General features: G+C 49.1%; 2 protein-coding genes across 3 annotated transcripts in view; both read left to right on the forward strand.

The window, feature by feature from the left end:
* The window catches only part of pstk (phosphoseryl-tRNA kinase), a 29,456-nt gene extending 11,027 nt beyond the window's left edge, over positions 1 to 18,429 (forward strand). For both annotated transcript variants that reach the window (XM_079845572.1, XM_079845571.1), the window contains exons 2-6: positions 5,213 to 5,714; positions 13,737 to 13,938; positions 15,277 to 15,352; positions 15,494 to 15,587; positions 15,722 to 18,429. In XM_079845572.1, coding sequence (XP_079701698.1) covers positions 5,246 to 5,714; positions 13,737 to 13,938; positions 15,277 to 15,352; positions 15,494 to 15,587; positions 15,722 to 15,891 — 1,011 coding nt within the window. In that variant the 5' untranslated portion in view covers positions 5,213 to 5,245 and the 3' untranslated portion in view covers positions 15,892 to 18,429. The remainder of the gene's footprint in view (positions 1 to 5,212; positions 5,715 to 13,736; positions 13,939 to 15,276; positions 15,353 to 15,493; positions 15,588 to 15,721) is intronic.
* Positions 18,430 to 18,446: 17 nt separating this feature from the next.
* Positions 18,447 to 27,500, forward strand: part of acadsb (acyl-CoA dehydrogenase short/branched chain) — a 43,749-nt gene continuing 34,695 nt past the window's right edge. Inside the window, exons 1-5 of the mRNA XM_079845573.1 lie at positions 18,447 to 18,517; positions 19,456 to 19,597; positions 20,227 to 20,327; positions 20,453 to 20,659; positions 20,741 to 20,911. Of these exons, the coding sequence (XP_079701699.1) occupies positions 18,488 to 18,517; positions 19,456 to 19,597; positions 20,227 to 20,327; positions 20,453 to 20,659; positions 20,741 to 20,911 (651 nt within the window). The 5' untranslated portion in view covers positions 18,447 to 18,487. The remainder of the gene's footprint in view (positions 18,518 to 19,455; positions 19,598 to 20,226; positions 20,328 to 20,452; positions 20,660 to 20,740; positions 20,912 to 27,500) is intronic.

Raw genomic sequence — 27,500 nt, forward strand, 5'->3', positions numbered from 1 at the left:
CAGGGATACTCAGGGACTCAGGGATACTCAGGGATACTCAGGGATACTCAGGGACTCAGGGATACTCAGGTATACTCAGGGACTCAGGGATACTCAGGTATACTCAGGGACTCAGGGATACTCAGGTATACTCAGGGACTCAGGGATACTCAGGTATACTCAGGGACTCAGGGATACTCAGGGACTCAGGGATACTCAGGGACTCAGGGATACTCAGGTATACTCAGGGACTCAGGGATACTCAGGTATACTCAGGGACTCAGGGATACTCAGGTATACTCAGGGACTCAGGGATACTCAGGTATACTCAGGGACTCAGGGATACTCAGGGATACTCAGGGACTCAGGGATACTCAGGGACTCAGGGATACTCAGGGACTCAGGGATACTCAGGGATACTCAGGGACTCAGGGATACTCAGGGATACTCAGGGATACTCAGGGACTCAGGGATACTCAGGTATACTCAGGGATACTCAGGGATACTCAGGTATACTCAGGGATACTCAGGGACTCAGGGATACTCAGGTATACTCAGGGATACTCAGGTATACTCAGGGACTCAGGGATACTCAGGTATACTCAGGGACTCAGGGATACTCAGGGACTCAGGGATACTCAGGGACTCAGGGATACTCAGGGATACTCAGGTATACTCAGGGATACTCAGTGACTCAGGGATACTCAGGGATACTCAGGTATACTCAGGGACTCAGGGATACTCAGGTATACTCAGGGACTCAGGGATACTCAGGTATACTCAGGGATACTCAGGTATACTCAGGGATACTCAGGAACTCAGGGATACTCAGGGACTCAGGGATACTCAGGGACTCAGGGATACTCAGGGACTCAGGGATACTCAGGGATACTCAGGGACTCAGGGATACTCAGGGATACTCAGGGATACTCAGGGACTCAGGGATACTCAGGGATACTCAGGGACTCAGGGATACTCAGGGACTCAGGGATACTCAGGGACTCAGGGATACTCAGGGACTCAGGGATACTCAGGGATACTCAGGTATACTCAGGGATACTCAGGGACTCAGGGATACTCAGGTATACTCAGGGATACTCAGGGACTCAGGGATACTCAGGTATACTCAGGGACTCAGGGATACTCAGGGACTCAGGTATACTCAGGGATACTCAGGTATACTCAGGGACTCAGGTATACTCAGGGACTCAGGTATACTCAGGGATACTCAGGGACACTCAGGGACACTCAGGGATACTCAGGGACTCAGGGATACTCAGGGATACTCAGGGACTCAGGGATACTCAGGGATACTCAGGGACTCAGGGATACTCAGGGACTCAGGTATACTCAGGGATACTCAGGGATACTCAGGTATACTCAGGTATACTCAGGGATACTCAGGGATACTCAGGGACTCAGGGATACTCAGGGATACTCAGGGATACTCAGGTATACTCAGGGACTCAGGGATACTCAGGGACTCAGGATACTCAGGTATACTCAGGGATACTCAGGGATACTCAGGGACTCAGGGATACTCAGGGACTCAGGTATACTCAGGGATACTCAGGGATACTCAGGTATACTCAGGGATACTCAGGGATACTCAGGGACTCAGGGATACTCAGGGACTCAGGGATACTCAGGTATACTCAGGGACTCAGGGATACTCAGGGATACTCAGGTATACTCAGGGATACTCAGGGATACTCAGGGACTCAGGGATACTCAGGGATTCAGGGATACTCAGGGACACTCAGGGATACTCAGGGACTCAGGGATACTCAGGGACTCAGGGATACTCAGGGATACTCAGGTATACTCAGGGACTCAGGGATACTCAGGGACTCAGGTATACTCAGGTATACTCAGGGATACTCAGGGACACTCAGGGACACTCAGGGATACTCAGGGACTCAGGGATACTCAGGGATACTCAGGGACTCAGGGATACTCAGGGATACTCAGGGACTCAGGGATACTCAGGGACTCAGGTATACTCAGGGATACTCAGGGATACTCAGGTATACTCAGGGATACTCAGGTATACTCAGGGACTCAGGGATACTCAGGGATACTCAGGGATACTCAGGTATACTCAGGGACTCAGGGACTCAGGATACTCAGGTATACTCAGGGATACTCAGGGATACTCAGGGACTCAGGGATACTCAGGGACTCAGGGATACTCAGGTATACTCAGGGATACTCAGGGATACTCAGGGACTCAGGGATACTCAGGGACTCAGGGATACTCAGGTATACTCAGGGACTCAGGGATACTCAGGGACTCAGGGATACTCAGGTATACTCAGGGACTCAGGGATACTCAGGGATACTCAGGGATACTCAGGGATACTCAGGGATACTCAGGGATTCAGGGATACTCAGGGACTCAGGGACACTCAGGGATACTCAGGGACTCAGGGACTCAGGGATACTCAGGGATACTCAGGGACTCAGGGATACTCAGGGACTCAGGAACTCGGATACTCAGGGATACTCAGGGACTCAGGTATACTCAGGGATACTCAGGGACTCAGGGATACTCAGGGACTCAGGATACTCAGGTATACTCAGGGATACTCAGGGATACTCAGGGATACTCAGGGACTCAGGGATACTCAGGGACTCAGGGATACTCAGGTATACTCAGGGATACTCAGGGATACTCAGGGATACTCAGGGACTCAGGGATACTCAGGGATACTCAGGGATACTCAGGTATACTCAGGTATACTCAGGGACTCAGGGATACTCAGGGATACTCAGGTATACTCAGGGACTCAGGGATACTCAGGTATACTCAGGGATACTCAGGGACTCAGGGATACTCAGGGATTCAGGGATACTCAGGGACTCAGGGACACTCAGGGATACTCAGGGACTCAGGGATACTCAGGGACTCAGGGATACTCAGGGACTCAGGGATACTCAGGGACTCAGGGACTCAGGGATACTCAGGTATACTCAGGGACTCAGGAACTCGGATACTCAGGGATACTCAGGGACTCAGGTATACTCAGGGATACTCAGGGACTCAGGGATACTCAGGGACTCAGGGATACGCAGGGATAGTCAGGGACACTCAGGGATACTCAGGGATAGTCAGGGATACTCAGGGATACTCAGGGATACTCAGGGACTCAGGGACACTCAGGGATACTCAGGGATAGTCAGGGACACTCAGGGATACTCAGGGATAGTCAGGGATACTCAGGTATACTCAGGGACTCAGGGATACTCAGGGACTCAGGGATACTCAGGGACTCAGGGATAGTCAGGGATACTCAGGTATACTCAGGGACTCAGGGATACTCAGGGACTCAGGGATACTCAGGGATACTCAGGTATACTCAGGGACTCAGGTATACTCAGGGATAGTCAGGGATACTCAGGTATACTCAGGGACTCAGGTATACTCAGGGATAGTCAGGGATACTCAGGGACTCAGGGATACTCAGGTATACTCAGGGATACTCAGGGACTCAGGTATACTCAGGGATAGTCAGGGATACTCAGGGACACTCAGGGATACTCAGGGACACTCAGGGATAGTCAGGGATACTCAGGTATACTAAGGGATACTCAGGGATACTCAGGGACACTCAGGGATACTCAGGTATACTCAGGGATAGTCAGGGATACTCAGGTATACTCAGGGACTCAGGGATACTCAGGGACTCAGGTATACTCAGGGATACTCAGGGACTCAGGTATACTCAGGGATAGTCAGGGATACTCAGGGACACTCAGGGACACTCAGGTATACTAAGGGATACTCAAGGACACTCAGGGATACTCAGGTATACTCAGGGATACTCAGGGATACTCAGGGATACTCAGGTATACTCAGGTATACTCAGGGATACTCAGGTATACTCAGGGATAGTCAGGGATTATCAGGGACTCAGGGACACTCAGGGATACTCAGGGATACTCAGGGATACTCAGGGATACTCAGGGACTCAGGGATACTCAGGTATTTGCGGGCAAGTCTGGCGAGACGAGGAAAGCTTAGTTTGTCTACTTTCCACCATGCAAAGTACTTATTTTTGGTCAACATCCTCCTTTTTGTAGCCGAAATAGTCCCAAATAGATGATTTCGACTTTCTTTTTGGTACGAAATCTTTTTTGTTGTTGCGGCGGATCTTCTTCGTCGCGCATTTTTAGCAGTGAATGTTGGAAGACCCTTAAAAGACCCTTAAAAGACACTAAAGACTAAAGTTACAAAGTCCATCTCACTACAGCGGCTCTACAATAACTTTATGAAGACGAGAATAGTTTCTGTGCACAAAAAACCCCTAAATAACGACTTATATCATGATGACGATTTCAAAACACGGCCTCATGAAGCTTCGAAGCGTTATGAGTCAGTGAGTCGATTCAGCGGTTCAGAGCGTTATGAATCAGTGAGTCGAATCAGTGGTTCAGAGCGTTATGAATCAGTGAGTCGAATCAGCGGTTCAGAGCGTTATGAATCAGTGAGTCGATTCAGCGGTTCAGAGCGTTATGAATCAGTGAGTCGAATCAGCGGTTCAGAGCGTTATGAATCAGTGAGTCGATTCAGCGGTTTGAATCGCCAAAGTCAACTGATTTCAGTTTGGCAGTTTGACACAATCATGATTCGACTCACGGATTCATAACGCTTCGAAGCTTCATTAGGCATTATTTTGAAATCGGTCATCACTATATAAGTCGTTATTTAGGGTTTTTTTGCGCATAAATTCATAAAGTTATTGTAGAACCGCTGTAGTGAGATGGACTTTGTATCGACGTCTTTAGTGTCTTTTAAGGGTCTTGAGAGTGTAAAGTGCATTGAGCCAATGGAGGCCTTTCAGAGCATCAGATTTACACTAAAATATCTTCATTTGTGTCTGAAGATGAACGGAGGTCTGACGGGTGTCCAACCACATGAGGCTCAGTATTTAATGACAGAATTTACATTTTTGGTGAACTAACCCTTTAACACTCTTAACTTCCCAGTAAACATACCCCATTACACCACAAGGTGGAGCTGCTGCCTAAGCAGTACAACAGAATACCCTGTAACAGGGTGTGTGTGTGTGTGTGTGTGAGAGAGAGAGAGAGAGAGAGAGAGATAGTGTGTGTGTTTTAACAGTTCTCTGTTTGTGTGTGAATATACTCCGTCTGACTCGTGTGTGTGTGTGTGTGTGTGTGTGTGTGTGTGTGTGTGTGTGTGTGTGTGTGTGTGTGTTTTGTTTTCCAGAATGAATGGAAGCAGCACAGGAAGACGGTTCTGATGTGTCTGGAGAGATTCCTGCATCAGACACTCTCACACACACACTCAGATCAGACTGACACACACACACTCTCCAATCAGACTCACACACTCACACTCTCCGATCACACACACACACTCTCCGATCAGACTCAAACACACACTCTCTCCGATCAGACTGACACACACACACTCTGCGATCAGACTCACACACTCACACTCTCCGATCAAACTGACACACACACACTCTCTACTCAAACACACACTCTCTCCGATCAGACTGACACACACACACTCTGTGATCAGACTCACACACACACACTCTCAGAGAGCGATGATGACGTCTGGATGCGCTTCCAGCAGATGCTGCAGCAGCAGAGTGGCTCTCACACACACACACACACACACTCGCGGCCGCTCGTGCTGCTGCTGGACGACAATTTCTACTACCAGAGCATGAGGCAGCAGGTCCAGCAGCTGGCCCGGAAGTGTGAGTGTGTGAGTGAGGTCCAGTGTGAGTGGGGTCCAGTGTGAGTGAGGTCCAGTGTGAGTGGGGTCCAGTGTGAGTGGGGTCCAGTGTGAGTGTGGTCCAGTGTGAGTGAGGTCCAGTGTGAGTGTGGTCCAGTGTGAGTGAGGTCCAGTGTGAGTGTGGTCCAGTGTGAGTGAGGTCAAGTGTGAGTGAGGTCCAGTGTGAGTGAGGTCAAGTGTGAGTGAGGTCCAGTGTGAGTGTGGTCCAGTGTGAGTGAGGTCCAGTGTGAGTGTGGTCCAGTGTGAGTGAGGTCCAGTGTGAGTGTGGTCCAGTGTGAGTGTGGTCCAGTGTGAGTGGGGTCCAGTGTGAGTGGGGTCCAGTGTGAGTGGGGTCCAGTGTGAGTGAGGTCCAGTGTGAGTGAGGTCCAGTGTGAGTGGGGTCCAGTGTGAGTGGGGTCCAGTGTGAGTGGGGTCCAGTGTGAGTGGGGTCCAGTGTGAGTGGGGTCCAGTGTGAGTGGGGTCCAGTGTGAGTGAGGTCCAGTGTGAGTGTGGTCCAGTGTGAGTGGGGTCCAGTGTGAGTGGGGTCCAGTGTGAGTGAGGTCCAGTGTGAGTGGGGTCCAGTGTGAGTGGGGTCCAGTGTGAGTGGGGTCCAGTGTGAGTGGGGTCCAGTGTGAGTGGGGTCCAGTGTGAGTGAGGTCCAGTGTGAGTGAGGTCCAGTGTGAGTGTGGTCCAGTGTGAGTGAGGTCCAGTGTGAGTGTGGTCCAGTGTGAGTGGGGTCCAGTGTGAGTGAGGTCCAGTGTGAGTGTGGTCCAGTGTGAGTGAGGTCCAGTGTGAGTGTGGTCCAGTGTGAGTGAGGTCAAGTGTGAGTGAGGTCCAGTGTGAGTGAGGTCAAGTGTGAGTGAGGTCCAGTGTGAGTGTGGTCCAGTGTGAGTGAGGTCCAGTGTGAGTGTGGTCCAGTGTGAGTGGGGTCCAGTGTGAGTGAGGTCCAGTGTGAGTGTGGTCCAGTGTGAGTGAGGTCCAGTGTGAGTGAGGTCCAGTGTGAGTGGGGTCCAGTGTGAGTGAGGTCCAGTGTGAGTGGGGTCCAGTGTGAGTGGGGTCCAGTGTGAGTGTGGTCCAGTGTGAGTGAGGTCCAGTGTGAGTGTGGTCCAGTGTGAGTGGGGTCCAGTGTGAGTGGGGTCCAGTGTGAGTGGGGTCCAGTGTGAGTGTGGTCCAGTGTGAGTGAGGTCCAGTGTGAGTGAGGTCCAGTGTGAGTGTGGTCCAGTGTGAGTGGGGTCCAGTGTGAGTGAGGTCCAGTGTGAGTGTGGTCCAGTGTGAGTGGGGTCCAGTGTGAGTGGGGTCCAGTGTGAGTGGGGTCCAGTGTGAGTGGGGTCCAGTGTGAGTGGGGTCCAGTGTGAGTGAGGTCCAGTGTGAGTGGGGTCCAGTGTGAGTGAGGTCCAGTGTGAGTGGGGTCCAGTGTGAGTGTGGTCCAGTGTGAGTGGGGTCCAGTGTGAGTGTGGTCCAGTGTGAGTGAGGTCCAGTGTGAGTGGGGTCCAGTGTGAGTGTGGTCCAGTGTGAGTGAGGTCCAGTGTGAGTGGGGTCCAGTGTGAGTGGGGTCCAGTGTGAGTGGGGTCCAGTGTGAGTGAGGTCCAGTGTGAGTGGGGTCCAGTGTGAGTGGGGTCCAGTGTGAGTGGGGTCCAGTGTGAGTGGGGTCCAGTGTGAGTGTGGTCCAGTGTGAGTGGGGTCCAGTGTGAGTGTGGTCCAGTGTGAGTGGGGTCCAGTGTGAGTGGGGTCCAGTGTGAGTGTGGTCCAGTGTGAGTGGGGTCCAGTGTGAGTGGGGTCCAGTGTGAGTGTGGTCCAGTGTGAGTGGGGTCCAGTGTGAGTGTGGTCCAGTGTGAGTGGGGTCCAGTGTGAGTGTGGTCCAGTGTGAGTGTGGTCCAGTGTGAGTGGGGTCCAGTGTGAGTGGGGTCCAGTGTGAGTGGGGTCCAGTGTGAGTGTGGTCCAGTGTGAGTGGGGTCCAGTGTGAGTGGGGTCCAGTGTGAGTGTGGTCCAGTGTGAGTGGGGTCCAGTGTGAGTGTGGTCCAGTGTGAGTGGGGTCCAGTGTGAGTGTGGTCCAGTGTGAGTGAGGTCCAGTGTGAGTGTGGTCCAGTGTGAGTGTGGTCCAGTGTGAGTGGGGTCCAGTGTGAGTGGGGTCCAGTGTGAGTGTGGTCCAGTGTGAGTGGGGTCCAGTGTGAGTGTGGTCCAGTGTGAGTGGGGTCCAGTGTGAGTGGGGTCCAGTGTGAGTGGGGTCCAGTGTGAGTGTGGTCCAGTGTGAGTGGGGTCCAGTGTGAGTGGGGTCCAGTGTGAGTGGGGTCCAGTGTGAGTGGGGTCCAGTGTGAGGTGAGGTCCAGTGTGAGTGTGGTCCAGTGTGAGTGGGGTCCAGTGTGAGTGTGGTCCAGTGTGAGTGAGGTCCAGTGTGAGTGGGGTCCAGTGTGAGTGTGGTCCAGTGTGAGTGGGGTCCAGTGTGAGGTGAGGTCCAGTGTGAGTGTGGTCCAGTGTGAGTGGGGTCCAGTGTGAGTGTGGTCCAGTGTGAGTGGGGTCCAGTGTGAGGTGAGGTCCAGTGTGAGTGTGGTCCAGTGTGAGTGGGGTCCAGTGTGAGTGTGGTCCAGTGTGAGTGAGGTCCAGTGTGAGTGTGGTCCAGTGTGAGTGAGGTCCAGTGTGAGTGGGGTCCAGTGTGAGTGTGGTCCAGTGTGAGTGGGGTCCAGTGTGAGTGGGGTCCAGTGTGAGTGGGGTCCAGTGTGAGTGAGGTCCAGTGTGAGTGGGGTCCAGTGTGAGTGGGGTCCAGTGTGAGTGTGGTCCAGTGTGAGTGGGGTCCAGTGTGAGTGTGGTCCAGTGTGAGGTGAGGTCCAGTGTGAGTGTGGTCCAGTGTGAGTGGGGTCCAGTGTGAGTGTGGTCCAGTGTGAGTGAGGTCCAGTGTGAGTGGGGTCCAGTGTGAGTGTGGTCCAGTGTGAGTGGGGTCCAGTGTGAGTGAGGTCCAGTGTGAGTGGGGTCCAGTGTGAGTGGGGTCCAGTGTGAGTGAGGTCCAGTGTGAGTGTGGTCCAGTGTGAGTGAGGTCCAGTGTGAGTGTGGTCCAGTGTGAGTGTGGTCCAGTGTGAGTGGGGTCCAGTGTGAGTGGGGTCCAGTGTGAGTGGGGTCCAGTGTGAGTGTGGTCCAGTGTGAGTGGGGTCCAGTGTGAGTGGGGTCCAGTGTGAGTGTGGTCCAGTGTGAGTGGGGTCCAGTGTGAGTGTGGTCCAGTGTGAGTGTGGTCCAGTGTGAGTGGGGTCCAGTGTGAGTGAGGTCCAGTGTGAGTGGGGTCCAGTGTGAGTGGGGTCCAGTGTGAGTGGGGTCCAGTGTGAGTGGGGTCCAGTGTGAGTGTGGTCCAGTGTGAGTGAGGTCCAGTGTGAGTGTGGTCAAGTGTGAGTGAGGTCCAGTGTGAGTGGGGTCCAGTGTGAGTGTGGTCCAGTGTGAGTGAGGTCCAGTGTGAGTGAGGTCCAGTGTGAGTGTGGTCCAGTGTGAGTGGGGTCCAGTGTGAGTGGGGTCCAGTGTGAGTGTGGTCCAGTGTGAGTGGGGTCCAGTGTGAGTGTGGTCCAGTGTGAGTGAGGTCCAGTGTGAGTGAGGTCCAGTGTGAGTGTGGTCCAGTGTGAGTGTGGTCCAGTGTGAGTGGGGTCCAGTGTGAGTGGGGTCCAGTGTGAGTGGGGTCCAGTGTGAGTGGGGTCCAGTGTGAGTGGGGTCCAGTGTGAGTGGGGTCCAGTGTGAGTGTGGTCCAGTGTGAGTGAGGTCCAGTGTGAGTGAGGTCCAGTGTGAGTGGGGTCCAGTGTGAGTGAGGTCCAGTGTGAGTGAGGTCCAGTGTGAGTGTGGTCCAGTGTGAGTGAGGTCCAGTGTGAGTGGGGTCCAGTGTGAGTGTGGTCCAGTGTGAGTGAGGTCCAGTGTGAGTGAGGTCAAGTGTGAGTGAGGTCCAGTGTGAGTGTGGTCCAGTGTGAGTGAGGTCCAGTGTGAGTGTGGTCCAGTGTGAGTGGGGTCCAGTGTGAGTGAGGTCCAGTGTGAGTGTGGTCCAGTGTGAGTGAGGTCCAGTGTGAGTGAGGTCCAGTGTGAGTGGGGTCCAGTGTGAGTGAGGTCCAGTGTGAGTGGGGTCCAGTGTGAGTGGGGTCCAGTGTGAGTGTGGTCCAGTGTGAGTGAGGTCCAGTGTGAGTGTGGTCCAGTGTGAGTGGGGTCCAGTGTGAGTGGGGTCCAGTGTGAGTGGGGTCCAGTGTGAGTGTGGTCCAGTGTGAGTGAGGTCCAGTGTGAGTGAGGTCCAGTGTGAGTGTGGTCCAGTGTGAGTGGGGTCCAGTGTGAGTGAGGTCCAGTGTGAGTGTGGTCCAGTGTGAGTGGGGTCCAGTGTGAGTGGGGTCCAGTGTGAGTGGGGTCCAGTGTGAGTGGGGTCCAGTGTGAGTGGGGTCCAGTGTGAGTGAGGTCCAGTGTGAGTGGGGTCCAGTGTGAGTGAGGTCCAGTGTGAGTGGGGTCCAGTGTGAGTGTGGTCCAGTGTGAGTGGGGTCCAGTGTGAGTGTGGTCCAGTGTGAGTGAGGTCCAGTGTGAGTGGGGTCCAGTGTGAGTGTGGTCCAGTGTGAGTGAGGTCCAGTGTGAGTGGGGTCCAGTGTGAGTGGGGTCCAGTGTGAGTGGGGTCCAGTGTGAGTGAGGTCCAGTGTGAGTGGGGTCCAGTGTGAGTGGGGTCCAGTGTGAGTGGGGTCCAGTGTGAGTGGGGTCCAGTGTGAGTGTGGTCCAGTGTGAGTGGGGTCCAGTGTGAGTGTGGTCCAGTGTGAGTGGGGTCCAGTGTGAGTGGGGTCCAGTGTGAGTGTGGTCCAGTGTGAGTGGGGTCCAGTGTGAGTGGGGTCCAGTGTGAGTGTGGTCCAGTGTGAGTGGGGTCCAGTGTGAGTGTGGTCCAGTGTGAGTGGGGTCCAGTGTGAGTGTGGTCCAGTGTGAGTGTGGTCCAGTGTGAGTGGGGTCCAGTGTGAGTGTGGTCCAGTGTGAGTGGGGTCCAGTGTGAGTGGGGTCCAGTGTGAGTGTGGTCCAGTGTGAGTGGGGTCCAGTGTGAGTGGGGTCCAGTGTGAGTGTGGTCCAGTGTGAGTGGGGTCCAGTGTGAGTGTGGTCCAGTGTGAGTGGGGTCCAGTGTGAGTGTGGTCCAGTGTGAGTGAGGTCCAGTGTGAGTGTGGTCCAGTGTGAGTGTGGTCCAGTGTGAGTGGGGTCCAGTGTGAGTGGGGTCCAGTGTGAGTGTGGTCCAGTGTGAGTGGGGTCCAGTGTGAGTGTGGTCCAGTGTGAGTGGGGTCCAGTGTGAGTGGGGTCCAGTGTGAGTGGGGTCCAGTGTGAGTGTGGTCCAGTGTGAGTGTGGTCCAGTGTGAGTGTGGTCCAGTGTGAGTGGGGTCCAGTGTGAGTGTGGTCCAGTGTGAGTGAGGTCCAGTGTGAGTGGGGTCCAGTGTGAGTGTGGTCCAGTGTGAGTGAGGTCCAGTGTGAGTGGGGTCCAGTGTGAGTGGGGTCCAGTGTGAGTGGGGTCCAGTGTGAGTGAGGTCCAGTGTGAGTGGGGTCCAGTGTGAGTGGGGTCCAGTGTGAGTGGGGTCCAGTGTGAGTGGGGTCCAGTGTGAGTGTGGTCCAGTGTGAGTGGGGTCCAGTGTGAGTGTGGTCCAGTGTGAGTGGGGTCCAGTGTGAGTGGGGTCCAGTGTGAGTGTGGTCCAGTGTGAGTGGGGTCCAGTGTGAGTGGGGTCCAGTGTGAGTGTGGTCCAGTGTGAGTGGGGTCCAGTGTGAGTGTGGTCCAGTGTGAGTGGGGTCCAGTGTGAGTGTGGTCCAGTGTGAGTGTGGTCCAGTGTGAGTGGGGTCCAGTGTGAGTGTGGTCCAGTGTGAGTGGGGTCCAGTGTGAGTGGGGTCCAGTGTGAGTGTGGTCCAGTGTGAGTGGGGTCCAGTGTGAGTGGGGTCCAGTGTGAGTGTGGTCCAGTGTGAGTGGGGTCCAGTGTGAGTGTGGTCCAGTGTGAGTGGGGTCCAGTGTGAGTGTGGTCCAGTGTGAGTGAGGTCCAGTGTGAGTGTGGTCCAGTGTGAGTGTGGTCCAGTGTGAGTGGGGTCCAGTGTGAGTGGGGTCCAGTGTGAGTGTGGTCCAGTGTGAGTGGGGTCCAGTGTGAGTGTGGTCCAGTGTGAGTGGGGTCCAGTGTGAGTGGGGTCCAGTGTGAGTGGGGTCCAGTGTGAGTGTGGTCCAGTGTGAGTGGGGTCCAGTGTGAGTGGGGTCCAGTGTGAGTGGGGTCCAGTGTGAGTGGGGTCCAGTGTGAGGTGAGGTCCAGTGTGAGTGTGGTCCAGTGTGAGTGGGGTCCAGTGTGAGTGTGGTCCAGTGTGAGTGAGGTCCAGTGTGAGTGGGGTCCAGTGTGAGTGTGGTCCAGTGTGAGTGGGGTCCAGTGTGAGGTGAGGTCCAGTGTGAGTGTGGTCCAGTGTGAGTGGGGTCCAGTGTGAGTGTGGTCCAGTGTGAGTGGGGTCCAGTGTGAGGTGAGGTCCAGTGTGAGTGTGGTCCAGTGTGAGTGGGGTCCAGTGTGAGTGTGGTCCAGTGTGAGTGAGGTCCAGTGTGAGTGTGGTCCAGTGTGAGTGAGGTCCAGTGTGAGTGGGGTCCAGTGTGAGTGTGGTCCAGTGTGAGTGGGGTCCAGTGTGAGTGGGGTCCAGTGTGAGTGGGGTCCAGTGTGAGTGAGGTCCAGTGTGAGTGGGGTCCAGTGTGAGTGGGGTCCAGTGTGAGTGTGGTCCAGTGTGAGTGGGGTCCAGTGTGAGTGTGGTCCAGTGTGAGGTGAGGTCCAGTGTGAGTGTGGTCCAGTGTGAGTGGGGTCCAGTGTGAGTGTGGTCCAGTGTGAGTGAGGTCCAGTGTGAGTGGGGTCCAGTGTGAGTGTGGTCCAGTGTGAGTGGGGTCCAGTGTGAGTGAGGTCCAGTGTGAGTGGGGTCCAGTGTGAGTGGGGTCCAGTGTGAGTGAGGTCCAGTGTGAGTGTGGTCCAGTGTGAGTGAGGTCCAGTGTGAGTGTGGTCCAGTGTGAGTGTGGTCCAGTGTGAGTGGGGTCCAGTGTGAGTGGGGTCCAGTGTGAGTGTGGTCCAGTGTGAGTGGGGTCCAGTGTGAGTGGGGTCCAGTGTGAGTGTGGTCCAGTGTGAGTGGGGTCCAGTGTGAGTGTGGTCCAGTGTGAGTGTGGTCCAGTGTGAGTGGGGTCCAGTGTGAGTGAGGTCCAGTGTGAGTGGGGTCCAGTGTGAGTGGGGTCCAGTGTGAGTGGGGTCCAGTGTGAGTGGGGTCCAGTGTGAGTGTGGTCCAGTGTGAGTGAGGTCCAGTGTGAGTGTGGTCAAGTGTGAGTGAGGTCCAGTGTGAGTGGGGTCCAGTGTGAGTGTGGTCCAGTGTGAGTGAGGTCCAGTGTGAGTGAGGTCCAGTGTGAGTGTGGTCCAGTGTGAGTGGGGTCCAGTGTGAGTGGGGTCCAGTGTGAGTGTGGTCCAGTGTGAGTGGGGTCCAGTGTGAGTGGGGTCCAGTGTGAGTGTGGTCCAGTGTGAGTGAGGTCCAGTGTGAGTGTGGTCCAGTGTGAGTGGGGTCCAGTGTGAGTGTGGTCCAGTGTGAGTGAGGTCCAGTGTGAGTGAGGTCCAGTGTGAGTGTGGTCCAGTGTGAGTGTGGTCCAGTGTGAGTGGGGTCCAGTGTGAGTGGGGTCCAGTGTGAGTGGGGTCCAGTGTGAGTGGGGTCCAGTGTGAGTGGGGTCCAGTGTGAGTGGGGTCCAGTGTGAGTGTGGTCCAGTGTGAGTGAGGTCCAGTGTGAGTGAGGTCCAGTGTGAGTGGGGTCCAGTGTGAGTGAGGTCCAGTGTGAGTGAGGTCCAGTGTGAGTGTGGTCCAGTGTGAGTGAGGTCCAGTGTGAGTGGGGTCCAGTGTGAGTGTGGTCCAGTGTGAGTGGGGTCCAGTGTGAGTGTGGTCCAGTGTGAGTGTGGTCCAGTGTGAGTGGGGTCCAGTGTGAGTGAGGTCCAGTGTGAGTGGGGTCCAGTGTGAGTTAGGTCCAGTTTGGTGGGCGGGGCTAACGCTGTTCTGCTGTGTGACAGACGCCATGGGGTTCTGCCAGGTGTTCCTGCACTGTCCGCTGCAGGTGTGTGTCCGGAGGAACCAGCAGAGGGCGCAGCGCGTCCCAGAGGAAGTGTTGCTGCAGGTGTGTGAGCGCATGGAGCCTCCGGACCAGAACCGGAACCGCTGGGAGCAGCAGAGCCTGACACTGGACACCACTGACCACATCGCCCACGGAGACCTGTAGGTTAAACTCCACTGATCAAACTCCACTGAATTCAGATCAGTGTCGATTCAGATCAGTGATGATTCAGTTGGTTCAGATCAGTGTTGATTCAGATCAGTGATGATTCAGATCAGTGTCGATTCAGATCAGCGATGATTCAGATCAGCGTCGATTCAGATCAGCGATGATTCAGATCAGTGAAGATTCAGATCAGCGTTGATTCAGATCGTTGATGATTCAGAACAATGTCGATTCAGATCAGTGTCGATTCAGATCAGTGATGATTCAGATCAGCGTCGATTCAGATCAGTGTCGATTCAGATCAGTGATGATTTAGATCAGCGTCAATTCAGATCAGTGATGATTCAGTTGGTTCAGATCAGTGCTGATTCAGATCAGGGATTATTCAGATCAGTGAAGATTCAGATCAGCGTCGATTCAGATCAGTGATGATTCAGTTGGTTCAGATCAGTGTCGATTCAGATCAGTGTCGATTCAGATCAGCGTCGATTCAGATCAGTGATGATTCAGATCAGTGATGATTCACATCAACGTCGATTCAGATCAGTGTCGATTCAGATCAGTGATGATTCAGATCAGTGTCGATTCAGATCAGCGTCGATTCAGATCAGTGATGATTCAGATCAGCGTCGATTCAGATCAGTGTCGATTCAGATCAGCGTTGATTCAGATCAGCGTCGATTCAGATCAGAGATGATTCAGATCAGCGTCGATTCAGATCAGTGTCGATTCAGATCAGCGTCGATTCAGATCAGCGTCGATTCAGATCAGCGTCGATTCAGATCAGTGATGATTCAGATCAGCGTCGATTCAGATCAGAGTCGATTCAGATCAGCGTCGATTCAGATCAGCGTCGATTCAGATCAGTGTCGATTCAGATCAGCGTCGATTCAGATCAGCGTCGATTCAGATCAGTGATGATTCAGTTCAGAGATGATTCAGATCAGTGAAGATTCAGATCAGTGATGATTCAGATCAGAGATGATACAGATCAGTGATGATTCAGATCAGAGATGATTCAGATCAGTGATGATTCAGATCAGCGTCGATTCAGATCAGAGATGATTCAGATCAGTGAAGATTCAGATCAGTGATGATTCACATCAGCGTCGATTCAGATCAGTGTCGATTCAGATCAGTGTCGATTCAGATCAGTGATGATTCAGTTGGTTCAGATCAGTGCTGATTCAGATCAGTGTTGGTTCAGATCAGTGTCGATCCAGTTCAGAGTCGATTCAGTTCAGAGTCGATTCAGTTCAGAGTTGATTCAGTCTGTTTTGATTGATGGCTTTAAGTCCACATCTCGTCTGATGTGTGTGTGTGTTCTCCTGAAGGCAGAGGCTGATGGAGCTGCTAGCGTCGGCGCTGGAGAACCCACTGAGGCCCGTCCAGGACGAGTCACAGCAGAAGGTTTCGGACACACACACACACACACACAGAAACTCTAAAAACACAACAGATGAAGATGAAGAGAGATGATGATGATGATGATGGTGATGGTGGTGATGATGATGATGATGATGATGGTGATGATAATGTTGTGTGTTCCAGGAGGTGGACCGGTGGATCTGTGCATCCAGCGCTCTTCATCAGGCCGACCGGACCTGCAGGCGTCTGGTGTCTCAGGCCGTGGCGTCCGCTCGCGGTACACACACCTCACGCTAACATCACACACACATGCTGCAGCTCCAACACAGAGAGGCGTCATTCAGATCAGTGTGTGTGTGTGTGTGTGTGTGTGTGTGTGTGTGTGTGTGTGTGTGTGTGTGTCCTCCACAGAAGCGCGGACGTCTCCACATGAGCTGAAGGCTCTGGTCTCAGAGCTGAATGAGCTGAAGACTCTCGTCCTGCAGAATCTGAAGAGGGACCCGGAGTCTTCAGAGCAGAAGCTGCTGCTGTTCGAGAGCCGCACACGCCAGGCCCTGACCAGACACATCCCTGACCTCTGACCTCTGACCCCTGCTGGCTTATTTCATCATAGGGTTAATAATGTAAATGCGTCTGTCACTGATTGGTTGAGTTTGGGCTGTTGTCACTGGTGCAGATTAAACAGATTTATGAATCAGAAACCCTTTAATCTTTAATATATAATAACGTTTTTAGGTCAGTTATAAATATAAATTAAAGCTGCAAGCAGCATTTAGCGGTTTTCAAGCCTATAAGGCCTTTAAGCATTAAATTAGTTCAAACAGAGCTTAGGTGAAATGAAGTGATAAACTGACAAAATGTGATTGTAAATGTTATAATAGTGACTTTATAAAGTCTAAATGTGAATTATAGAACCATATTAGTGAGTAGTATGACAAAATGACTATTTTGACCAGCAGGTGGCAGCAGAGAACCACTCATTAGCTCACTTTCATTTTAAAAGTGTTCTGTTTGTTTTAAGGCACATTTTCTATGTTAGCTCCTTTAAACGTGCTTACACACATACACATTTTATTGCAAAATATAGATATAGATATTTGAAATACATTTATTTTGACTTAATGTGATTGTAAATGTTATAATAGGGATTTTATAATGTCTAGAGATGAATTAAAAAAACAACATCAGTGAGTAGAATGACAAAATGACTATTTTAACCAGCAGGTGGCAGCAGAGAATGTATGTTTTTTTTATTTAATGGCACATTTTCCAAGTTAATGCCTTCAAACCTGCTCACACGCACACACATTTTGTTGCAGATATAGATATGTGAAATAAATTATGGGTAACAAATTGCTTTTTCCACTTTAAAACACATTTTTCAAGTCTTATTGTAAATGCAATATAATATTGCAAAAACATGGTACATTTTGACAAAATGTGATTTGTAGTGTTTTTATAATGATTTTATACAGTTCAAATATGATATATAATTATATCAGTGAGCATAATAAACCAATGAGTGGTCTTCTGCTGCCCTCTGGTGATTGTGTAATTGTAAGGAATATATAATAGGCACATTTTCCATGTTAACTCATTTAAACTTTAATTTTGTTGCAGATATATTTGAAATAAATGATTTTGACAAAATGTGATTGTAAATATTGTAATAGTGACTTTATAATGTCTAAATAGGAATTATAGAACATGATAAGTAAATAGTATGACAAAATGACTATTTAAGCCCAGCAGGTGGCAGCAGAGAACCACTCATTGGCTCATTTTCATTTTAAATGTCTGTTTTTCATTTAATGGGCACATTTTCCAAGTTAATGTCTTTAAACGTGCTTAACTCACATGCACATTTTGTTGGAGATATAGATATTTGAAATAAATGATAGGTAACAAATAGCTTATTCCAGGTTTTCCCCTAAAACATATTTTCAGGCATTATTTTAATTGTAATATAATAATTATTGTAAAACATACATCAAATTAATTGGTAAACATTGACAAAAAGTCATTTGCAATGCTATTATAATGTTTTTTTAGAGTTTATATATATGCTTAGTGGGCCGAATGAACCATGAGTGGTCTTCTGCTGCCCTCTGGTGACAGTTTGAGGTAATACTCCATATAAGCATTGGCACATTGTCACCTTTTTAACTGTTATAGAGGCATCTAATGCCCGATCTCCATGAAATTTTGCATGCTTCTTTAGAGTCACATGCTGCATGTGCCCACATATTTTCGTGAAGTTTTGAGTTTTCGTTCAGGGTTAATAGGCTTTTGAGCATGTTTTGCCACACCTATTCTCTAATTGACCCTGTTATAGCTAGCCAAAGTTCAACATGTTTTTGATAACTATTGATCAGGAGAGTCCAGAGAATCATACTGCACTGGTTTGGTTCTGATCGGACAAAAACCTAGGACTAGTTAGCAAAAGTAGGTTTTTAACAATATTCAAAATGGCGGAACAATTTGCATACCGCAAATGAAATCGGAGATGTACCTGTTTTATGTCAGGAATTCAGCTTTCCAATGATATAAGACACTTGAGTCGACATATGCTCTAGGAGTTATGAGCAGTTTTGCGCAATTGATTGCTATAGCGCCTCCTATAGGCCAATCTGGCTCATACCCTACAGTTTGGTCTGCACGATGCGTTTTAGGTCTGAATAATAATAATAAAAACCGGCACAAATACAATAGGGTTTCAGCACTTCGTTCTTGAACCTCTATTTACGTGTTTCAGCTGCGAGTCAATAAATTCACTGATATAAAAGATACACAAACATGTGAAATAAGTTATTATTGAGATTTTCCACTAACAGATAACATTACAAATACAACGTTAAGATGTTTGGTCTTCTGTAGTGTAATTTGAGTGTATCCGATCATCTGCAACATCTTGTGCTCGACTCCATTTGGTTCCACTTTGTGAGAAATAAATTTCAGATGAAAACGAGCGATATGGATACTCTAGTGGTGTGTGTGTGTGTGTGTGTGTGTGTGTGTGTGTGTGTGTGTGTGTGTGTGTGTGTGTGTGTTATAGTCATAGACATACATTATAAAGTGTATATATATCTATGGTTATAGTTGTATAATAAAGGTGTTTGTCCGTCAGCGCTCCGGCTTGTTTCCTCCGGACTCTTTAGACTGTGACACAGAGCCGCAATGGCGTCCGCGCTCAGAATGATGCGACAGGTCAGAACAAACTACACACACACACACACACACACACACACACCTGACATAATGTTTATATGATGAAGATAGCTGTGATGGAGCGATAGCCGAACTTACAGACCCTTATGAGGTCAAATCAATCCTCTGATCAGAGATCAATAACTGACACACTCTCTCACTCACACACACACACACACACACTCACTCTCTCTCTCACACACACACACACACACACACACACACACACTTCTGATGGGTTTCGTGTTTATTCTCGGATCTGCACTTTGACACTGTCAGGATCAGATAAATCAGAGATTCATTCACAGAAACATGTAAAGATAATATTGAAATAGTTTAACACATTTACTTGTTTTCCTTCTTCTTTGTCTGTAAATGTTAATGTTTCTGGTCTAGAGTAACACTGACACGTTTACAGAACAGCTCCTTTAGTGTCCAAATAAATATATAAATAAAATGTAAGTTTAATGATTAGAGGTCACATGACATGCAGCTAAACTAGTGTTAATGTTTTTAATGATTTGCTTTTATAAAGCTCTGCATCAACACACACTCATGCTCATCTCTATACCCTATTCATTAACATGTGTTCTTATTTCTGTGCCATAGTTATTATATTGATTAATAATAGATAGTTAGCTTATCTGTGTGCTTTGTATATGTGCATTTCTGAAATACATAACATGTACAAATCAATTATAATTGTAATGCAGACACATTTTCTGTGAAGCTGCTTTGAAACGATATGTATCGTGATTTGAATTGATTATTTACATTTTTATGATCTAGCTGTGTTTCGCCTGTAAACAGAAAACAGGTTCTGTGTGTGTGTGTGTGTGTGTGTGTGTGTGTGTGTGTGTGTGTGTGTGTGTGTGTGTGTGTGTGTGTGTGTGTGTGTGTGTGTGTGTGTGTGTGTGTGTGTGTGTGTGTGTGTGTAGGTGTGTGATGGTGTGAGCCGCTCGCGTGCTGCGGTCAGACTCCTGTGTTCACGCGCCGCGGCCGCAGCTCACCCGGACACGAGCAGACCTGCCCCCCCATTACAGACTTACTCTGAGGAGGAGAGCATGATGAGAGACACCGGTGAGACACACACACACACACTCTCAGACATTCACTCTCTCACTCACACACTCTGAGACATTCACTCTCTCTCTCTCTCTCTCTCTCTCTCTCTCTCTCACACACACACACACACACACACACACACACACACACACACACACACTCTCAGACATTCACTCTCTCTCACTCACACTCACACACACTCTCTCTCTCTCTCTCTCTCTCTCTCTCTCACACACACACACACACACACACACACACACACACACACACACTCTCTCTCAGACATTCACTCTCTCTCACTCACACTCTCTCTCTCTCTCTCTCTCTCTCTCTCTCACACACACACACACACACACACACACACACACTCTCTCTCAGACATTCACTCTCTCTCACACACATACTCACACACACTCTCTCAGACATTCACTCTCTCACTCACACACACACACTCACACACACTCTCTCAGACATTCACTCTCTCTCTCACTCACACACACACACACACACACACACACACACACACACACACACACACACACACACACACTCTCTCTCAGACATTCACTCTCTCACACACACACAATCTCTCACATACACACACACACACACACTCCGTCTGAAGCTGCTCTTCTCTTTCCCAGTGAGGAAGTTCGCTCAGGAACGCATCGCTCCGTTAGTTTCCAAGATGGATGAGGACTCAGTCATGGATGCAGGCGTGATCAGCGCTTTGTTCCAGCAGGGCGTGAGTGTGTCCGCCTCAGAACCATCACACACACACACACACACACACACACACACACACACACACACACTCAGAGCGCTACAGGTTCAGTGTGCAGCTGTGTGAGTATGGTCTGTGTTCTGCAGTTGATGGGGATGGAGATCGGAGCGGAGTACGGAGGCACGGGCTCCACCTTCTTCTCCTCCATCCTGGTGATCGAGGAGCTGGCGAAGGTGGACCCGTCTGTGTCTGTGCTGTGTGACATCCAGAACACCCTGATCAACACACTCCTGGGGGAGCTGGGCACGGAGCAGCAGAAGGAGCAGTACCTGCCCCGCCTCGCCAGCGACACGGTGACCGCCGCCCCGCCGCCCCCCCGCCCGGGGGCGATCTCTGACTGACGCTGTGTGTGTGTGTGTGTGTGTGTTCATCAGGTCGGCAGCTTCTGCCTGTCGGAGGCGGAGTCGGGCAGTGATGCGTTCTCCCTGAAGACGAAGGCAGAGAAGCAGAACGATTATTACATCATCAACGGCTCCAAGATGTGGATCAGCAATGCAGAACATGCAGGAGTGTTTCTGGTCATGGCCAACGCGGAGCCCGCCGCGGTACACACACACACACACACACACACACACACACAAAATATCGATACAACGATAAATCGTCATGAACTCCTGACGATGCGCGTATCGATACTGTGTGCTTTTGAATGTAACCAACGCGAGCAGCAGTGCAAGACATTTAAAATGGAGAAGAGGTTCACTCGACGCTGCGTCACTTTATGACGTAATGGGAACGATTGTCTGAAGCCCTTATGGTGCGTTCACACCGGACGCGATTCACGCGAGTAATTTACATGTTAAGTCAATGCAGAGACGCGAAATGGCATTCTGCAGCGCGATTCGCGCGAATGAGGCGGCGCGAATGACGCAAATTGAGCGTTTTGAACACGCGAATCGCTCAAGTTGAAAAATCTGAACTTTGGCGGATATTTCGCGCCGCGTTAACCAATCAGGAGCTTGCTCTAGTAGTGACAACAATGAGGAGAAAATCTGTATATTAATATCTGGTTCAGACAATATGATTATCACTGTGATAACATTAAATGACATTAAACACAACACAGTCTCTTTTTGTTAAATGCAAGTTTATGTATGATCAATAATACAAAGGTAGTAAAATGTATAAGAAGCTACACATGAAATAAAGCAAACAATTCAGTCAAACATTCAAAGTCAGTGCTAGTAGGCTAACGTTACAACTGCAACGTACAGTTATAGCCTAAAAATATAAAGTAATGAAACTTCTCTTTGCCTTCAGTCTAAACGATTTGCCAGGGAACAAATTATAGATCCATGAGAGCAAAGATCGGCCGTTACAAGACGAATTATATCTGGAGCCGCCACAGAGACATCAGAGCCAGCGGCAGAAGAACTGGCTGAGGAAAGGCTGATCTCACCGGGTTAATGAGCGCCGCTGATCCACTGGAGCTCACACACACACACACACACACACACACACACACACACACCACAGATCATCAGAGCCAGCGGCAGAAGAACTGGCTGAGGAAAGGCTGATCTCACCGGGTTAATGAGCGCCGCTGATCCACTGGAGCTCACACACACACACACACACACACACACACACACACCACAGATCATCAGAGCCAGCGGCAGAAGAACTGGCTGAGGAAAGGCTGATCTCACCGGGTTAATGAGCGCCGCTGATCCACTGGAGCTCACACACACACACACACACACACACACACACACACCAGATCACATGATCAAATAGGCACTCTTTATATAAATAAACCACAGATTTGAGCTTTAAACAACTACATTCTCGACTGAAAAAGTCTTAAAACTATGTTTTGTCACACATTAACAGTAGATATGAACAAAAAAAGACGTGTAAACACAGCCCATGTCAGCCATTTCTCAACGAGACGAGCCGCTGGCAGAAGCTCCGCCCATGAGGAGAATCACGTCTGTTGTGCAGTGAATTACACACGCGATTGAAGCGAGTAAACTCAAAATGTTCAAGCGTCCACCTTTGCGCGAATCACGTCCGGTGTGAACGCCACATTATAGAATCACGCAATGAATTGGCTGATGGCGCAGGCGCCGCCCCGACACTCTGACGTCGCCACACTATACTGGCACGCGCGCCATCTGCTCCTCAGATTTCTCTGCCTTCACGAAGCGGCCATTTCATGCCCTTCGGTTTCGGTTTTTCTGGCCCAAATATCTTGGATTTCATTCTACCTTTATCACTAGCACTTCAGTGACTGCGGATAGTGGAACATTGTTCTCCTTGCGGTGAAGTGTCATGGATTTCCGTCGTTGTCCGCCGCCGTGCACTCGCTTCATCACGATCGACGACCCCCACAGTAAGTGCGTCAAATGTTTGGGGTTTTCTCACGCGCGCGAGGCGGTTCAGGGTTTTTCTAAGTGTAAATTCTGTGATAACCTCCTTCTCAAAACCCTCCGCTCAAGGCTCGCGGTTTTTGAGAGGGAGTTGTTGTGAACTTTAGAAGATAAAAGTGTAGGAAACTCAGAAGATGAAGACCAGGAGACTTCGGGATCAAACAGAAGTTATTCTTTTAATGAGAACTCTGTGCTGCAGCTCGTCCGAAAACAGTCTGACTCAAACAGCATACCTGATAGGTTATGTACATTCCAAAGGGGGAGGGATTTAGATTGAGGTTGAACAAAGCATGTAAATGAAATATACAGGTTTTGGGAAAACCCGCAGAGACAGAGTATCACCAATCCTACTCCTAATCAGCATAACTATTCAAACGCATAGAGGCAACGACGGTGAGAGTCTGAAAACGGGTCCGGCAGAAATCTCCTGCTGGAAAAACCAGGAAGTGCAGCGTACGCGGAGCTCGTCGACGTGCTGTCGCGCACTACGGAGAAGCTCACTATCGAGTGGCAGGACGAACCCTGCGAAGCACAATCCTCTCGGCTTGATGAGAAGTTTTTGAGTGGCCCTAATTCCAGGCCACTGCGGAGGAAGCTGCCTTTCTTCAGCGATCTGCACGATATCCAGATCCTTGAAGCAGACTTTCTCAGCCCGCTTAACTAACACGGCAGCCGCTGACTTCACCAGCCTCGTTGGTTCTGTGGAGCAGGGCTATTCCGCCATTCCTGCGGTGGAGGATACACTGGCCACTCATCTCGCTCCATCTTCAGCTCCCTCGTGGAATTCCCGCCCCCTACTTCCCACTAAGCCGAGTAGGACCACTTCCGCCCTTATCGGAAAATCCTACACAGCAGCTGGTCAGGCTGGCATGGCCCTTCATACCATGGCCATCCTCCAGGCCTATCAGGCGGACGTGCTAAAGGAGATGGACGAGGGCGACGGTTTGACACCGGAAGCAGTAAAGGAGCTGTGCAAAGCCATGGAGTTGGCTTTACGAGCCACGAATCACACAGCTCATGCCATAGGACGCTCAATGGCGGGTGTTGTGGTGGTGGAGCGCCACCTGTGGTTCAACCTCACGGAAATCCGTGATAAGGAAAAGGTTTTCCTACTGGACGCTCCGGTTTCACAGTCTGGTTTATTTGGGGAGGCGGTCAACAGAGAAGTTTAGAGACACTAAATCTCAGTCTGCCGCCTTTAAAGCTACACTGTGTGATATTTTCCCCCATCTAGTGGTGAAAAGGTATATGACCATCCAGTGAATTTTAGTTTCTGTTCCTCTCAATTCCGATTTCGTTTTAACTCCTACGGTGGCCAATTTAGTCCAAGATTAACATGGCTTCCAGTTCGACCTCGTCCACATTGGACACGGTGCCTGTGGGATATTCTGTGCGCAGTGGGATGGTTGGAACTCAACTGGCCTTATTATTCGGCTAGAAAGAACTGCAGCTAATCCAGAGTGAACTTTGATGATAGTAATGTTTATTCAGTCATCCAATTGCAAGGCATAAACAGGTTTGCATGGATATGTACATAAATGTGGTTTCTGTGAGAGAACAAATAAGGATGGTAAATATACATGATAATAACATGACAGAAGATACACAGTTAAGAACTGTATAACTATACTTATAAGTTACATCTGTATAATGTAACCGTAAACCAGAGCTTATTGTACCATATATAGGCGCTAAATGCAGCTGCATTAAAAGGAGCGGAGCTGCCGCTGCTAACAAGCGGTGTCCGGTTACAAAAGTGTGTGCGCCGCTTTAGCACTGCAGTGCGCTCAATATAACAATTGTTAATATGCCGATCAGACCTGATACATATTTCCATCAACATACATTACAAGCAAATATTTTCTATAAACGAATAAACATTGTTGATAAGAAAATAACTGAATGATTATTCAAATAGGTGAGCATTACGCTATTGTATGTTGACGCAAAAATACTTCTGAGGTGAAATCAACTGAATTACACGATGACACACTCTGAAACACATCTACAATGACAATAACTATTATTACTTACGGAGTTATTAACGCACAGAAATACCACACAAGGAAAAACAGACTTTTGAGGAATAAACAAGCCAGGAAAACTCCGTATAACTCTGTTACTGGAGCCACTGAGATGAAAACTCTCTGCACATGAACCAGACAAGTCTGAACAAGTTGACGCGCACATGCGCGAGGCAGAGAATTTTGTACAGTGCCATCGAGTATTAAAACCGGTTAAAACGCGAAAGGCGAAGCTTGAATTTACGGGTATGTCCCTCTTTGGCTAATGTACTTTCAAGATGGAGGGGCAACATGGCGACCACCGTTAGATCCCATTACCTTATGTATTTTCAATGGCATATTATAAACTTACGAGAATACTTTATTACTTGAAAGAAGTAAATATACATTAATGAGCACATATATTTTTGAAAGAACTAAGTGTTTTTAGCTAAGAATAGACTAAAAAAGTTACACAGTGTAGCTTTAAGCAGTTCATGCCTAGGAGAGCGAGGGAATCTGCTAACCCCTCCCCCTCTCCGTCCAGAGAACCCTTCTCACATCACTAGAGTTTACCAGTAGGAGGAGCGACCAGGCTCATCCTCCACCCACCACGGTTCCTCGCCAACGTCCTCACAGGCGCATCGACCTAGCCTGGCGTGGCCATACTCAATTCTAGTCAGAATATGAGTCTGATCTGCTCCATTGAGCTTTGATTATGGGGCGTGTTTCAACCGAGCCAGGAAAGACCTCAATTGGATAGACCCACAACCAATCAGAGCAACGGAGCGACGCGTAACGTTAGTTGTCAAATGTCAACAGAACTCAACTGCACTGTGTTGCCATGTCCGTGTTTTTCTCCATGTCCGCGGGTTGAAGCGACCCCAATTATGTGATTATATAAACCCAGGAATGCGAATTTTAGCAGGCAACCTTGCCACAATAACATATTTTGCCAACCAAACGCCATTTTTTTCCAGAGAACCCCCCGGAAAGTTATTGTTTTGGGCTATAGTTTTGAGTAGCAATTGTGCGCGACATTGCAAAAACACTTGGAAACCCTGTCTGCACGCACGCTGGATTAAGTAACGTTACAAGAAAAAGATGAGTGTAAACGATCTTTGCCAGTAATAAAATAATTTAAGGATACACAGAGTACTAACCAACACGATCATCGTTTCTGAGAGAAATAGTGAAGGTGAACGCATATACGAACAAGTTCTCCGTTTAGGATAAGAGCAAATTCAACCCAAGAGCCTTCGATGACGTGGATGATTACGCTACTGTTGATCATCTGTCCATCATCGTCTAAAGCCCGCCCTGATGATTTCATTGGTCCGAACAGTTTCTGTTCGGGCATAATTCCTCCTCTATGGAGCGAGTCCAGACCGAATTGCCCGAGCAAAACATTTTGTGGGCGGGGCTAAATTCGGCTGGCATCCAGGCTAGCATCGACCCAAAGCGGCCCAGCAAACCTTCTGCTCCGGCCACTTCGAGTCGCTCCTGACCCTCCTTATCCAGCTCTGTTACTTTCGCCGCCCAGCGCGCTTCGAAATACAGAACTGGAACGTTTTCAGTTAATGAATGAACATTGCAGCGCGCCTCACATCCATTAAATAGCAATACTTGTTGTGCTTTGTTGCTATTGATATAAAACAAAGTTTCAGATTTCAAAAACATAAATACCGTTTTGGCGCAGCTCAGCTCTGTAGAAGTGGCCGCGCGCAACGCATGTGAACGGATCTTCTCTTCCGCCTTAATAATACCAGTTACAGCGCGAAATAAACATGAATGAAGATCTGAACGTGTGTTAAAGGATACAGGACAACTTACCGACATCCGTATCATGTCACATGGAATAGCTCAATCAGTGTTCAAACGCGGAAAGGCGTCAGTAGAACAGCTTGTAAACAATGTCATTTCAACGTCACATTTACCTCAGAAAAAAACATATCCAGTGTCCATATTCGTTGGTCAGCTAGAAAAATTGACTCTAGAGAGGATCATTTTGCTAAATATATGCACCATATTCATTATAATTTTTAATGTTCTTCAATATTTAATGCATGTTTGAATTCATCTGGCAAGTTTTTATGACAGCCACCATTTAAATGTTTATATTTCAAAAAAACGAATTGGAGTAGAAATATGATTATGCAATTTGTAAAGTTAGTAATATAACTGTATTATTATTTTAAAAACATAATTGTGTAATTTAAGTGTTTGTACAATCTGTTCATTTTTACCTTTAGTATTATAGTACAACTGACTCCCATAGTTTACAGCATTAGTGAGATTTGTTTTCCCCAATTTTTTTTTGATTTTAGATTTATCGCAAGATTTGTTTTACATTCAAAAATTTGCCATGTATTGTACCTGATATATATCCAAAATAATCAATATTGGATGAGCCTTTCCAAAGTTTTTTTGTGACAATTTATTTCATTTAATTCATTGTTTTTTTAATGACAAAAACAAAATAGTTTTTCAGTTATCACAACTGTTATAGCACTGGTTATTCAATAAACAGATATTACTGTTACTAAACTCAAAATAAATTTAATTCCAAATAGGGGTGTGCCAGATCATACCGCCCACGATAATACCGGTATAAATTTGTACATATCGCGGTATCAATGATATAGCGTCACGATGTCGTATGGCGCATTTACGTTCCCTAGCGCGCACCACAACAACAACACCTGTCCGAGTAAACACAGCTGCACGTCAGCCTCCCATAACCACTTAGTACCTAAAAA

This window comes from Gobio gobio, assembly GCF_949357685.1.
Source record: "Gobio gobio genome assembly, chromosome: 20".
In the NCBI taxonomy this organism is placed as follows: Eukaryota; Metazoa; Chordata; class Actinopteri; order Cypriniformes; family Gobionidae; genus Gobio; species Gobio gobio.